Raw genomic sequence first — 14372 nt, 5'->3', positions numbered from 1 at the left:
AGAAGAAGGAGCTCAGGTAGTTTAGCGCCCTGCTCTTGGAGTTCAGTAAATCTTGGCTCTTGGCAGGGATTTTGAAGCCTGCTTTGGGCAGGAGAGTCCTTGTAGGATGGCTCTGCAAACACCTTTGGGAAGGTCAGTGATGTGTTTCAAGGTGTATCTGCATCACTTGAGGAAAGAAGGGGCACTGGTGCTGGTGAGGTCTCATCATGGCAGCTTGAGTGACTTGGCCTCCTCTCTCTGACATGAGCAGGGCAGGCTGGCCACAGTCAGCACAAGGAGTCCAGCACTCCCTGGCAGCTGGAGCAGCCATCAAATTTGTGGCCGTTACCTGTTGCAGCTTTGAAACTGAAATAAACACTGACTCTTTTCTTCCTTTCCTTGCAGCTTTAGGAAGAGCAAGATTCTCCTGCTTCCAAAAATAACCTCTCCCCCACCCCCTGCTTCCATCTCCTTTCCCAGGTGCCTTACAGGCAGCTAGCAAAGAGCTGAAAACATGTCACTGGTGCAGTGACATCCTGCTGCAGAGGAATCCAGTGCAGGTTGTCATGTGGCACCTGAGTTGTCGTCTCCTGCTTGCTGCTGGGTGAAGCCCAGGGAGGGAGAGGAGGCAGTGACACTGCTCCTGACCCTGCCACAAGTCCAGCTGGTACTTCAGAGCCAGGGTTCTGACACTGTTCCTGCTCCAGTGCACGTGTGTGTCTCTGTGCCATCAAGTTTGGATGCTGTGTGTGCTGTGGATTTCAGTCCTGTCAAAAATCTGTCCTGCTTGGAAAGATTTTATTAACGATCTGCTGTGAGCAGGAAGAAGGTCAACTGCCTGTTTCATTAATTTTTCAGCTCTGCACAATCTTTTTGTTCCCAGTTCCTTTTCTTCCCTTTGCTCTTCTGCCCTTTCCTGCTCTTTTCCCTCCTCCTTGTCTGTCTTTGGTTCTTGAACCCTTTCCCCCCCACTTCCTTTTCCAGTCCTGACTCCATCTGACATACACACCCTTCTTCCTTTCCATTTCTCTTCCTCCCTTTAGTTCCCTTGTCCTCCTCCCTGTTCTGCCTTCCCCACCCTCCCTCCGTCTCCAGGCTCCTCGGGAAGAAGACAATTTGAAGGCTTTCCTCTGCTCTCAGCTGAGAGGCTCCTTCCCTCAAGCCAATCAATGGCAGCCTTTCAGCCCCAGTGGGGCTTGGCAAACATTAGATCAATAAGTTATTAGCACCATTCTGTCAGCTGTAATGTGGAGATTGATCGGGGCCGGGGCTCCTGCATGCTGCCTGGCACTTCCCCAGCCTGATAAAGATGACAGATTAAGGGAATAAGAAAAAGGAATTAAGGAGTCTGGCTGTCAAAGCTGTCACAAGGCTGGAGCAGCACTGGGTTTTTCAGGGGCTGAATGAGTGCAATTGGACATTTAAATGGTGCTAAGGGTACAGCACCATCACCACCACCAGCAGCTCTGCTGGAAATCGCTGTCTTCAGCCTTCACTTGCAAAAGGAGAAGCTGGGAGGCTTGTAGAAGGAGCTGGCACAGGAGGTGGAGTAGCTGTCCTGGTGTTGGAGGGGATGCCAGGCTGCTGGCACAGCCCAGGTGCAGAAGATGCAGCACCCAGGAGCCCACAGGGAGATGCAGGTTGCTGTCCCTGCCATGTTGGATGGCATTCCCCAGGACTAGGAACTGTCTGTTTCAGAGGAGCTGATGCCAGATGTTGGATGTCCAGTGTTGGATGGCATTCCCCAGGACTAGGAACTGTCTGTTTCAGAGGAGCTGATGCCAGATCTCAGAGTTTTTTATTACTGAGGGGCAACAGGAACAAACTAGAACCCAGAAAGTTCCACCCCAGCATCAAGAAAAACTTCTTTGGTGTGAGGGTGCTGGAGCCCTGGGGCAGGCTGCCCAGAGGTTGTGGAGTCTCCTTCTCTGGAGAGATTCCAAACCTGCCTGTAGCCTGTCCTAGGTGATCCTGCTTTGACAGGAGGGTTTGACTACATTATCTACAGAGGTCCCTTCCAACCCCAACCATTCTGAGTCTATGAAATTGAGGCCAAACAACCTTTGCTCAAGAGCTTTGTGGTCCTTCAGAGAAAACCTGATCCTAATTGGAACTGTGCTTAACTCTTCTGGTTTCACAGACTTTTCCCTTCTTCTGTCCTGCTCCCTTCTAGAGCCTAGGAATTGAGTCTCCAAAATGTCTGTCTGGACTTCCAGCCCACCCTCCCAGCCTCATTCTTCAGATCTTTTCTGGAAAGGAGTGGGGATTCACAAGTTTGCAGTTGCTAAAAAGCCTCTCTGCAGCATGTAAAATTAATTCAGATCTCTCTTTTAAGTGCTCTATATCTTCTCCATGAGTGTTTTTTCATACTATGAATATTTACCACCTTTTCTATGGCTTAGTGCATGCTATAAAAACGAGTTTTTGTAGGAGTCTGGGAGACAAGGAGATGGTGGTGCACCTTCTCTAATCAACAGCCTCATTACAGACAGGCAGGAGGATGGCTCCTGCATCTCCCTCTTGATTCACTCCTGGGGAGCTGAGGGATTGGACAGCCCTTTGGGGTGCTTGGCTCCAGCTAGGAAAATGGAGCCAGCACAAGGAGGTGGGAAGTAGCAGGATGGTGTTTGTGTGGTAGGAGGAAAGGCAGATGGCCTAGTGGTGAGAACTGAGAAAGGGACTGCAGGCTGCTTCTCATGCCTAGGAAGGGCTGGTTGGTGTCTTGTACATTGGGAGTCCTTCTGCTCAACTGCTGTCTTCCTGTGTGCTCCTGCAGCTTCCATATATTCTGTGGTTTAGGAAGGGCTTAGTGACACCAGGTCTGCCTTTGGAGTGCTGCTTTGTGTGATGCATGGAGATCAGTGAGGGATGATTGCTGACTCTTGCCTCTTGGGGTGGCTCTCTGCTATTGAGAGCAGTGACTGCACAACCAGCCTGCCAAAATGCTGAGTCAGCAGTAAAGACATAAACCTTGGACTATTTGATGTTGCATCCCCCTTGCTTTATAGTAGGAGACCTTTAGTGTCCCATTCCTCTCTCTTCTACGTTTTCTGTTGCTCCTCCTGTTTCCAAGAGCCTCGTGCCACCAGGAACTTGAAGTGTGATGCTTAGGGAGTGTTTGCAGGTACCTTGGTCTAGGCTAGGGATGGTCCTGAGCCAGGAGTGCCCAGCTTGCTCTGCTGTTTGTGCTATTTTTACTCTGAGGACTGGTGCAGCAGCTAGCAAAAGGATGCTTCCTGCCTTGGAGAGCTTGCAATCTAAATCCAAATGACAGCCAACAAATAGATACAGATGTGGAGACATAAAGGAACAAGATAACCCAGTGCAGTAGCTGAGCTTGGAAGCCTGCTGCCTGCCATGTCCTTAAGCCATTAAGCTGACCTGCTGGGAGGAGGATGGTGCCTTTTATTTTGCAGCTGGTTTGACATCCCCTTTGCAGAGCTCCAGCTCTATATTCCCCTTCCTTGCTAGACCTCACCCTGCCCCACGAGCTGCCAAGGACTTGTATTGTTCTAGTATCCCAAATCCCTGCTTCCCTTCCCCCAGCTTCCCCAATAATCATTTTATTTTCTTTTCCCCCCCATTCTGGTTGCCCTCAGTTAAATTATGGCCTGTTCTTCCCATGACCTTGTGCTTCACTCTGCCTTTGTTCCATTGATTCCTGCTGGCAAGGGATGGGGGCTGAAGTGCAGCCAGCCTCCAGGCTGCAGCCTGCAGCCCACTGCGTGGCCCCTCGGCCGCCAGCCTTTGTTGGGAGCAGCTCTGGGCCTGCTGAGCCTGGGCAAGCTGCTGCAGCTTCTCTTACAAAGGCACAAGCCCAGGGCTGGGGCAGTTGGGTCTCCAGGGTCCCTGCAAACCTGTCACATTCAGCAGGGCTGGAGCACCAGAGTTGTTTGGAGCAGAGCAGCTCCTCTGGTGGTGGCCTGTTTGTGCCAAAGGAAGAAGGGAGAGCTGAATAAACTGAGATGCTGCCAAGACATTTCAGCCTGGTCGGTGGGAATTGTCATCTCCAGGGTGTAAGTGTGATTTGGTGGGGGGGCTGTGGGCAGTTGAGAGCAAGGGAGGATGTTTTCCTGCTCTTAAAATAATGTGCAAGGAGGCGAGAAAAGGACCTGCTTCTTGTGAGATGCTGGCTGTCCAAGCTGGGCTGGCTTCTCATGGAAGTTGGCTCAGGCCTCTGTTTACTCAGGGCTTCTGGGTCCAAGAAGCTTTCAGAGCAAACCCAATGATAGAGACAGGGAGCATGAGATAGGTCTTGATCCCTTCCATGCTGCTGTAGCATGGCACAGTGCAGAAGAGTTTGGTGCAGCCCCTCAGCTGTAATTGGGGCTCACTCTGTAGTCCACTCATTTAACATTGGGAGGGCAAAAAATTTTGTGACCACCTCTCATTTGTTTATTTCCCTTCTGCAGGTGAAGCTTTGTGCTCAGTCACCAGGACCTGAGCTTAGTTCTCAGCCTGCCATTGGTGCAATTAGTGTCCTTAGTGCATCTTCTGTGCTGCAGCTTCCCTTGCAAAGAGTTGGAGATAAAATCCCTCCCTCTTTGGGGAAACCTTGAGATAGGTTTTCTAATCTTCCCAGCTGGCTTAGGCTCCCAAGTCCTCTCTTCAAAGCTGATCATGAGGCTTGGGGTTCTTAGATGTGTTGGTGAGCATGTCTGTGAAGTTATCCATCTCTGCTGGGTGCTGGGAGGCTGAGGATTAGAGGCAGTGCACTGTTGCTTCCAGGCGAGATTCCCACCCATGGAATCGGTGTGTCTCAAGTCCACAGAGGGCTGTGCCCAGATGAAACCCACCCTGGCTTCTCCACAAGCTCATTTGGTGGTGTCACACACATATCCTTTCTCTTGATGCCTGCAAAGCCTTTGGGTGGTACTTCTGTATGGAGGCAGAAGTGCTGTCCCCCTCCAGCTGACCTGCTGGCCTGGCCTCTCTCTAGCCACATTTCACTTGGAGAAGTGCAGGAGGTTAGTGATGGATGAAAGGGGTCAAAAGAAAATCCACTTGGATTCTAGGTCTTTGGGGAAAGCATTTGATTTATTTCTAAACCCTTCTCTGGATCTCTTCTGTACTACCTTGTGAGGCTAGAAGGAGCCTTTGAATGTAGTGTAGGGTTTGGGGACCTGCCTAGGGAGAGCTTGAGGGGGGATGTTGTGTGGTCAGGGCTGTGTTGCACTGGTGGCAGTGAGTGATCAGTATGCTTGGGGCTTCCTCCAGCACTCCTTCCTTGTGTTATTGCCTGGCCTAGCTTCATAAAGTTACAGTTCCACTGATAATGTCTTTTAATTTTCAGCTTTGATATTAAACTGCTCTAGTTTGGCTTCCTTTCAACTGCAACACTTTGTAGAAGGCAGGAGGAGGGGAGGGGGGGAGGAGGCAAAAGCAGGGATTTGGGGAAACAAATGACAAATAGGAGAGGAAAAAAAAATAATCCCATAACCATCCCTCCTCATGCTCTGCCCCAAGGTGGAGTGTTGCCTTCTGGAGGGGCATGGGTTGAGCAAATAGCTCTCTGGTGGCTTTCTGGTACTCTGTGAAGGTGCTGAGACATCCAGGAGCTGCACTGCCAACTCATCTGCAGAACATCCCTGGTTGTGCTGCTGCAAAGTCAGGGGGAGAGGGAGGCACTGTGGATGCTGCCACCTCAATGCCTTCAATACTCTCCTGGGCTCTTTGTGTGTGAGGGCAAAAAAAATGGTTGGATGAATGGAATGTGGGCATCAAAGGATGAATTTAGAGTGTAGGATCCTGTGAAATGGGATGTGGTGGGGTGTAAGTGGTACCCTAAGGCTGGCTGTATGGTTGGAGTTGCTGGGGGGGAAGGATCAGTGCTGTAACAAACACACTGTTTAGGTTGTACCCCAGAATCTGTGAGCTTACCAAGTCACTGGTGAAAATGTGACCTGTCTGTTCCCTGCTTTGCAGCTCAGAAAGCTGAGGGGAGGTAGGACTTCTGGGCTGGAGTTCAAAAGATTGCTCTTCAGCCTTGTGCTTTCCTACTGACACAGTAAATTTGGGGCAGATTGCTAAATCTTTGTGTCTCTGTACTGCCTACTGATGAGAATTATTCCCTTTCCCTTGCTTATTGTGCATCTTGATTTAGCCCCCATGCTTCTGGGGCCAGAGTCAGTCTCTGACCCATCTCAGGACTTTGCCTTAAATGAAGAAAAAAGAAAAAGAGGAAAAAATTTCATTCTGTAATCTTAACTGCCATAAAAGCTGCTGGGGACAACCCAAATACAGACTCAGTGTGTGGGATTTGGTGCTTTGGTACAGTGTGAACCTGAGATGCTGGAAGAAAAGTGCTGCAGATCATCCTGGAGATTAATTTGCTAATGTGGGATCTCTCTGGAGGGCCAGGTTCAAGTCTCAGCTGAGTGATGTGTGTGAGGTGCTGGGGGTGGCAGGCTGGCACACCTGACTGTTCACACAGCTGCCAGCTCCCTGCCCTGCATGCTGGGCTGTGGGTCTTCAGGAGGCTGCTGGGGCATAGGACCACTTCAGTTGGAAAAGACCTTTGAGATCATAGAATGGCTTAGGTGGGAAGGGACTTCAGAGATCATCTCCTCCAACCTCCCTACCATGGGCAGGGACATCTCTCAGCTAGACTTGGTTGCTCATCCAACCTGGCCTTGAACACCTCCAGGGAGGAGACATCCACAACCTCCCTGGGCAGCCTGTTCCAGAATATTCCCACCCTTGCCCTGCCTTCCTAAGCTCCAGTCTAACCCTGCTCTCCCTCAGCTTCAAACCATTCCCTTTTGCCCTGTCTCTAGACCCTTATGAGAAGTCCCTCTCCAGCCTTCCTGTGGGAGGAAGACAGCTATAAGGTCCCCTGGGAGTCTTCTTTTTTTCCAGGCTGAACACCCCCAGCTCCCTCAGCCTATCCTCAGAGCAGAGGTGCTCCAGCCCTTGGATCATCTTTGTGGCCCTTTGGACTTGCTCCAGCAGTTCTGTGCCCTTCTTATGATGGGGACATGAGTTCAACCATTATCTAACTCTCCCCAGTCTGATGCTAAACCTCAGAACCACATCCTAGCACCATGTGCCAGAGAGTTTAACCAAAATGATTCCTGCTGTGACCAGGAAGCTCATGCAATGGCACAGACTGGGCAGCATCACTGCAGAGAAAACCTGGTGCACAACCACGCTGGTTGTGGATCAGCAGCATGTCCTTGCTCAGCTGCACTGGAGCTCATCCCATGTTAGCAGGGGTGTGGAGACAAGGCTAGAAAGCTCTCTCCTGAGAGCAGCACAAATTGTTTTTTGTTTGTTTTTTTTTTTTTTTAAGAGGTGGCTATCATGCAGGAAAGCTTCAGACCTTTTGTTTAATAAACAAGCCCTTGAGCAACCTGTTCTAGTGGAAGGTGTCCCTTGCTTCTGGCAGGGGGTTGGAACTGGATGATCTTTGAGGTCCCTTCTAGCCCAAACCATTCAATGAATGTGTGAACATCCAACTGCACCCTGGGCTGCACCATCCATGATGATTCCTCTCTGCCCAGCACTGTTGAAGGCTACACCTGGAACGTTGAGTTTGAGGTCCAGTATGAATGACAAGATGAAGAGTCTTGGTTTTCCCCTGCACAAGAGCAGCCAGTTGGGAGTGGGATGGGACTTGCAACCTGTGCTGCTGACGTGCCTGGGAATAGCAGGGCATGGTGCTAGTCTGCTGGCAGATGGGCACATGGGGGTGGGAGTGGAATAGCAAGAGAGAAGGAGTGATAGGAGGGTAATGAGGTGCCTTGGCAGAGCTGTGAAACGAAGGAATCTTTACTGCTCATATTCAAACTGCTGTCACATGGAACTGGTGCTTCTGTCACCAGTTCTTCCACGGAATCTCTTCTGCCTGCAAAACATGAGAACAAACCCTGCTGGGTTTTTGCTGCCTCCTGTCCAGGCTGGGAGGGGCAAGCAGAGCAATGGGACTTTGGTTGTTTTTCAAAGCCACAAATCCTGGGTGAGGATGCTGCTGAGGAAGATATATGGTCTTGGCTTCCAGCACTGAGGGTTTGCAGCATCAGACTAACATTCCCAGCAAAATCAGCATGAAGAAAGAAACTTCTCATAGGGAGGGAGCTCATGATTCTGTCTGTGCTGGGTGGCCAGGTGCTTCTGGCTTGGATGCTGGCTGGGTGCTGGAGAAGTTATTGCAAGGGTAAACTGAGGCAGGAGGGTTGATAAACTGTTTAGAGAGGCTGACTCAACACTGTGGATGTGAAATGCTGAGAAAATTGAAGTGCTGTCGGTGGCTGACTGACTCCTTTCCCATCTGCTCTCCAATTGCCACTGTTGTTGTTGTCTTTGCTTTTGGTTCTGGATGGTTGCAAGCCCTCCGCAGTTGTCTGCGAGTGCCAGTTCCGTTCGCAGGCTGGGTGCCAGGGTCATGGCAAGGTGCAATCAGAGGCAGCTTGTGCTCTTTCAAACCTGGAAATGCTACTTGTAACTTTGCAGACTTCCAGCAGTGCTCCTTGGATGAAGGCACTGCCTGGCAGGCTGTGCCCTCAGCACGTGAACCGTCTGCTCTGGGTGCTGCTCAGATCCGAGCTCTGGAGCTCTCCATAAGCACAGCGCCGAGGCAGGAACCCAGCCTTGCTTAGCTGAATCCCAAGCAATGGGGACTGAGTCTGAGGATGAGGGACAGTTGCTTGGCTTAAAATTTCCCCTGGAACAGAGATAATGTTGTTGTTCTTACAAATAACACCAAGGGGGGGTCTGTAACCTTTCTTAACCAAGGCACTTTGGGCAAACTGCAGCAGCTTTGCTTGCACATCGGCTCAGGAGCAGATCCAACGTCTGCTCGTTTGGGAGGGAGATGATTCCCTCCCTCCCCCCCCCCCTTCTCCTTTTAAGATGCTGCATCTTTAACAAGCCCTTGATAGATGAGAATTTGATGCTTGCAGTGACAAACAGTCTCTTCCTTCCTGCCCATATGCAACATCATGCTTTCAGTTTCCCCCAGCATTATGATGGGAGGATATTGATTTTAAATCTGCTCGGGGACGCTGTAATTGTGTATTAGATATTTGGTGTGGGGTTGTAGGGCTGCAGTAATGCAAAAGGCTTGAGTGTTTCCGCACAGTCTAGAGGGGGAAGATTGCTGAGGACCTTGAGGTTTTGAAGGAGGAGGGGGGTGGAGAGAAAAGGAGGGGGGGAGAGATTGAGAGAGAGAGAGAGAGAGAGATACTGTGGTAGGAAGATTCAGAGATCTGTTGTGCCTTTTTTTTTTTTTTTCCTCTCTCTCTCTCGTGTGTGTGTTGTTTTTTTCCTCCCCTTTCTCTCCCCCAGTTGCTTTGCATCAGGGCATGAAAGGAGTGGAAACACCAGGGGGACAAAAGGCAACAGAACAAATGATGAAACTCAGTAAGGAAATCAACTGGATTCAGAATTTATAGCTTTGAAAGAGACGTTGCATTGATCAGTGTGTGAAGAGTGGTTCTGTGCTTTTGGACTGCGTGATTAGGAAAGCAGAGCGAGACTCTCGAGATGATTTTTCTTACTTTCGTTTTTTTCCCTTTCTGCTTGTAATATATATGTGTGTGTGTGAGAGAGAGAGGGGGGGAGAGAAGCAAAATGACAAAGTCTCTCTGGTTGCTTCTGCAAAGAGGAAAGTACAACCTTCTCTGATAACTCAGGTTTCTCCTCTCTCTTCTAGATGAAATTTTAGGCAAGAGAAGAGTATGTTCTCCCAACAGCAGCAGTGAGTGTCCTTTAGAAAGCAAGAAAGCCAGAAGTGAGTCCCCAAAGGGTAAGTGCTGCTTCTCCCTCCCTCCTTCCCCCCCCCTTTCCCCTTTCTTCTCCTTTCTTAAGAGTGCCACTTAATTGAAATGAAGGAGGGAGGGTTGCAGGAGGCTGTGGGAGCTGGAAGCATCCGGCAGCGAGGGTGCACGGAGGAGGCTACCGGTGCGCTCTGCTTGCTTTATCTCCTCCGAGGGAAGCTTGCAGTGCAAGAAAGGGATTGCCTCTTAATTAGAATAATTGCTTTATGATTAAAAGGGAAGGGTGAGGGTGGGGGGGGGGAAAGGCAGGCAGGCTGCAGCTTTGGAGGTGGATTTTAGGGGTGTTTCTACTTTTCAGAGGCAGAATGTCTTGATTACATGTTGACTGGAAACGATACACACAGGCTTATCGTGCTGGCATCTGTTCCTTTAAAGGGAGGGAAAAAAAACACCAGGCAGCAGCCTAGCAGGGAGAATCAGGCTGCCTGCTTCTTTATGCATTTATGGCACTGTTCCTATAGAGATGGGATCTGCAGAAGGCTGTTTTTGTTGTGTTGTTGTGGTTTTGTTTTTTTTTTTTAGGGCATTTATTTTATTTATCGTTTGGTTTATGATTTTTTTTTTTCCCCTATCAAGATGATCTTTAAACTTTTCTTTATGGCTGGCAAAGTGGAAAGGGGGGTAATGGAGCCTGCAGTTAATGAGTTTGTCTCAGGGTTGCCTAAATGAGGTTTTGCAGGCTGTTCACTTAAAGCCTTTGTTGTTAAGTTCAAAGTAATTAGCTCTCAAGTAATACCCATCTCGATCACTGTGCCTAACCTGCACTTTTCAGCCACTAAACCCCTCCCCAAAATAAAAGCAGACTCACTCTCTGAAGCTAGGTCCTGTTCCATGGGTTTGGAGTCCAGCAGCTGAGGTTTTTCAAGGTGGATGTTGTCAATAAGCAGTCCAGGGAATCTCAGAGGGGACTTTTTTTTTTTTTTTTTTGCAGCAGTTTGTCTTGAAGCCTTCTTAACCTGCATACCTTTGTATTATGCAATATACAGATCTATTGTAGGCACCAGTACTGCATCCTGATTTCACATCCTCTTCTTGTAGACTCCCTCTTCTTGCCTGCTTGTCCCCAGATTATCATCTGGAAGGCAGCATGCTCTGAGAGGGTGGTGAATGCTTCTGTCACTTAATGTCATAATGCTAACACTACCTAAGAACATGCTAAGTCTTGCCTTCCATGTGTAACCCTTTCCTGCCTGTTAACTCTTTAATCCAGCCAGAGGTGCCCCAGCTGTTCACTGGGCTTTTCTGAAAGGTGCAAAGCAGAGCCTTATGTACTGCTCCTCTGATTTCCTTGATTTATAGAAGTCTTTCTTTTTAATCTGCTCTATTCTTGTCCTTCATGAAATGTTTCTAGTAGAGGTTCAGGTAAGGTCTGACAGGATGCTTCTGTAGAATCTGAAATGCATTTAGTTGTTGTATAAGAGCATGAGACTCTCTGACACACTCGATGAACCTGCTGGCAGCTGTGCTGTTCCTGCTGAGGCTGTCTCCATCATCATTCCAAGACAGTGCATGCTTGGGAACTGAAACCAGGTAGTGGCAACCTGGCTGAGAGTGGGCTTGAACTTTAACCAAGCCTTCTGAAACCAAATACTGTGTTTGGAGTCACCAGAATTAAGTCTGGAGTAACCAGAATTAATTAAGGCTGAACTTGCACCAATTGATTTTTTATTTTTTTTTTTTTGGCCATGGAAGCAGCAGGGTCAGATGATCCATTCCATTTTTTTTTCCTCTTCCCAGCATTTTTGTTTACTTGGTTGAGTGCAGTGTGAGGCAGACAATCAGCCCTTGGTTTTGCAGTTGCACTCAGGATCAAAATCTTGCTCTTTAGCTCTGAATGACTTGGGGCTTCCCCCAGCTCATTAAGTGGGGAGGGGGGTCCTAGGACGCCCTGAATTAAAGCAAACTGCTGTTTTCTGCTCTGCTTTTCTCAGAAAGCCTTCCCTGCCCTTTAAAAGAGGATGAGGCAGAATGGAAATTCTGAGCTGGGTCTTTTCCTAACCTCTCATCTTACCTGGGTTTTATGATATTAGGTCATTGGGGGAATCCCTGCTCTCTCTAAGGCTGTGGCAGGCATTTTAAGCCTGGGCTGTGCTGATGTTAAAATCACAGAATGTTAGGGGTTGGAAAGGGCCTTGAAAGATCAAAAAGAGGCCAAATAACCATCAACAGTGAGGGGCTGACACTTGGTGCTTTTAGGACCTTCATCTTCCCACCCCCTGCTATGAAAAAGGGGTCAAAGGAGGGGCTGTAGCCACTGATTCTGTATCTTGAGCACCTTGAAGCTGAGAACTCCCAGGAGGCTTCCCATCCTGGTAGGAGTCAGGCAGCATTCCTGGGGCATGGATACCACGGAGGGCAGGAGGGAAAAGATCCCTGTGATCCTAGCTCTATGCTGAAGAGCTGGTTGGAAGCAGCAAGGTCTGTGTTGTGTGCAAGCCATTTTCAAACACACTGGGCCCTTGGGGCTGGTTGCCTGGAACTGGGGAGCAGTGCTCTGAAGTTGGAGATGCTGCTGGAGCCCTAAGCTTGGCTAGGCATTGAGTACAGTTTGTGGTTTAGACATGGGGAAGAGGACCCATTGGAGTGTGGAAATCCTTACAGCCTTGTGCTGTCCTCTGGTAGAAGCCTGTAAAAGGAAAAAAATCCTTTACAGAAAGAGTGGACAGGCACTGGAATAGGTTACTCAGGGAGGTGGTGGAGTCACCATCCCTGGAGGTGTTCAAGAAATGTGTTTTTAGGGCACTTTGGGATGTGGTTTAATGGCCATGGTGCTGTTAGGTCAGTGGCTGGACTGGATAACCTTAGAGGTCTTTCCCAACCAAATCACTTCTGCGATCTCCCTGGGCACAGCCATCCTCCTTCTCCAGCCTTGGGTGGGTGCCTCCACCTTTCATGCTCTCCTGTGGTGGTTTATAGCTCAAGGTGGGGACTTTGCCCTCTCTCCATTGCACACTGGCCCTGGATGGAGCTCTTGCTGAGGGCACAGCTGCATTGTCTCCAAACCAGCCTTTTGAAGAGAAGTGACCCCGTGCCCGCGGCACAGCTCGTGCTGCCGTGGCTGCGCCTGACGAGGCAAGGAGAACAGAGGCAGCCAAGTAAATCACTCCTCCTCTCTGAGTGAGTGAAAAAACACCTGTAGGGCTGGAAAGCCTTCCAGCAGGGAGGCAGTAACCTTCCCTTCCTCCCTCCCCAGCGCTCGCAGCGTGCACACCAGAGATCAAAAGGCAGCCCTCTCGGGGTGGCAGCAGGGCTGTGCCAGCGCCGCTGTCAAACGGAGCAGAACGTTCTCGCCTCTCATATGGAAATGGGAGCCTGTCAGAGGCTGGGAGCACAGGGCTCTGCTGGCAGCTCATGGAGGAAGCTTTTTCTCCCCAGGAGGCAGTTGCCCAAGTCGAAAGCCTCAGCCCTGTGGCAGCAGCGTGTCTGGAGATCTGCTTCTCTGGTAGCTTGAGAGATGAAATGAAACGGAGCGATGGCAAGAAAAGGAAGGAATGGGCATTGAGGCTCCTGTGTGAGAGGGAAACCTGGGGAAGCCTCAGCAGTTGGGAGGGTTTGAGGCTAGACTGGCCCGAGTGCTGGAAAACACATGTAGGGAACAAACTTGCACTCACCCCCTGGGGAGGGCTGATGAGCTCATGTGCTGCTGGTCTCTTTTCTTTGCTGTTGTGGATCAGTTAAAACAAAACAAAATCTTCCTCGCCTCTTTGGTTAATGAAGTGGATCAGAACTGGAGCTGGACTACAGCTGAGCAATTCAGAGCCAGCCTCTGTCAGTTTGTTCTTCATCTTTGGAGGGGATATCCATCTGGTGATGGGTTTGGCAGCTGTGCAGTTAGGCCAAATGAAGAAGTGATCATGGAATGGTTCGGTTTGGAAAGGACCTTCAAGATACCCAGTTCCAACCCTGCCTGCTGTAGACAGAGACACCTTCCACTAGCCCAGGTTGCTCAAGGCCTCATCCAGCCTGGCCTTGAACACCTCCAGGGAAGGGGCATCCTCATCCTCTGAGGATATTTGGACCCATTCTTGCTAACAACTTCATTGCCCCTCAGCCCTGTGCTGCTGAGTGTGATGGAAGTGGGCATGGACCCTCTGTGCCCTGGCATATGACAGCTCAGGTAGCAAAGGAGCCTGCAGCCCCCCGAGCCCTGGCTTTGAATCTGGGGTGAGATGCTTTTCCAGCAAGGTCCTTGAGCTTTTGCTGTGTTCAGTAAAGGGAGTCTTGGCCTGTCATGGGATGGTTGTAGCAAAGAGAGGAGATGGATGAGCTGGGTGCCCCTGTCTTGTCTGGGGTTGCATGGGGGAGGACAGGCCTCCTAAAAGCTTGGTGAAAAGGTCATCCAGCTATGACATGTCCTTCAGACTGAGCAGAGAACCTGCATCCTCCAAGAGCCTGACTTCCCTGTGGCTGCTGCCATCAGGACTCTGCAGTGTTGGTGGAGGGTGGGAGAGACAAGTTCCCCTAGGCTTAGGCAAAGAGGGAGTCATGCTGGAGAGCGTGAAGACCAAGCAGATGTCTGCCTTGGCTGTGCCTCCCCCGTGGCCATGCCAGAGTCCATTTCACACCTGGCAGCTGGAAGAGATTTGGCAAGATCAGTCTCCCGCATTACCCCCTGGT

The 14372-nt window shown here is 50.0% G+C and overlaps 1 protein-coding gene across 1 annotated transcript in view; it reads left to right on the top strand.

The window, feature by feature from the left end:
• The window catches only part of SAMD11 (sterile alpha motif domain containing 11), a 133530-nt gene that overhangs the window by 78845 nt on the left and 40313 nt on the right, over positions 1–14372 (top strand). The window contains exon 6 of the mRNA XM_054394998.1: positions 9632–9724. Coding sequence (XP_054250973.1) covers positions 9632–9724 — 93 coding nt within the window. The remainder of the gene's footprint in view (positions 1–9631; positions 9725–14372) is intronic.

The sequence above is a fragment of the Indicator indicator genome, chromosome 32 (genome assembly GCF_027791375.1).
Source record: "Indicator indicator isolate 239-I01 chromosome 32, UM_Iind_1.1, whole genome shotgun sequence".
Taxonomy (NCBI): domain Eukaryota; kingdom Metazoa; phylum Chordata; class Aves; order Piciformes; family Indicatoridae; genus Indicator; species Indicator indicator.
This window is presented reverse-complemented; position numbering and strand designations above follow the sequence as displayed.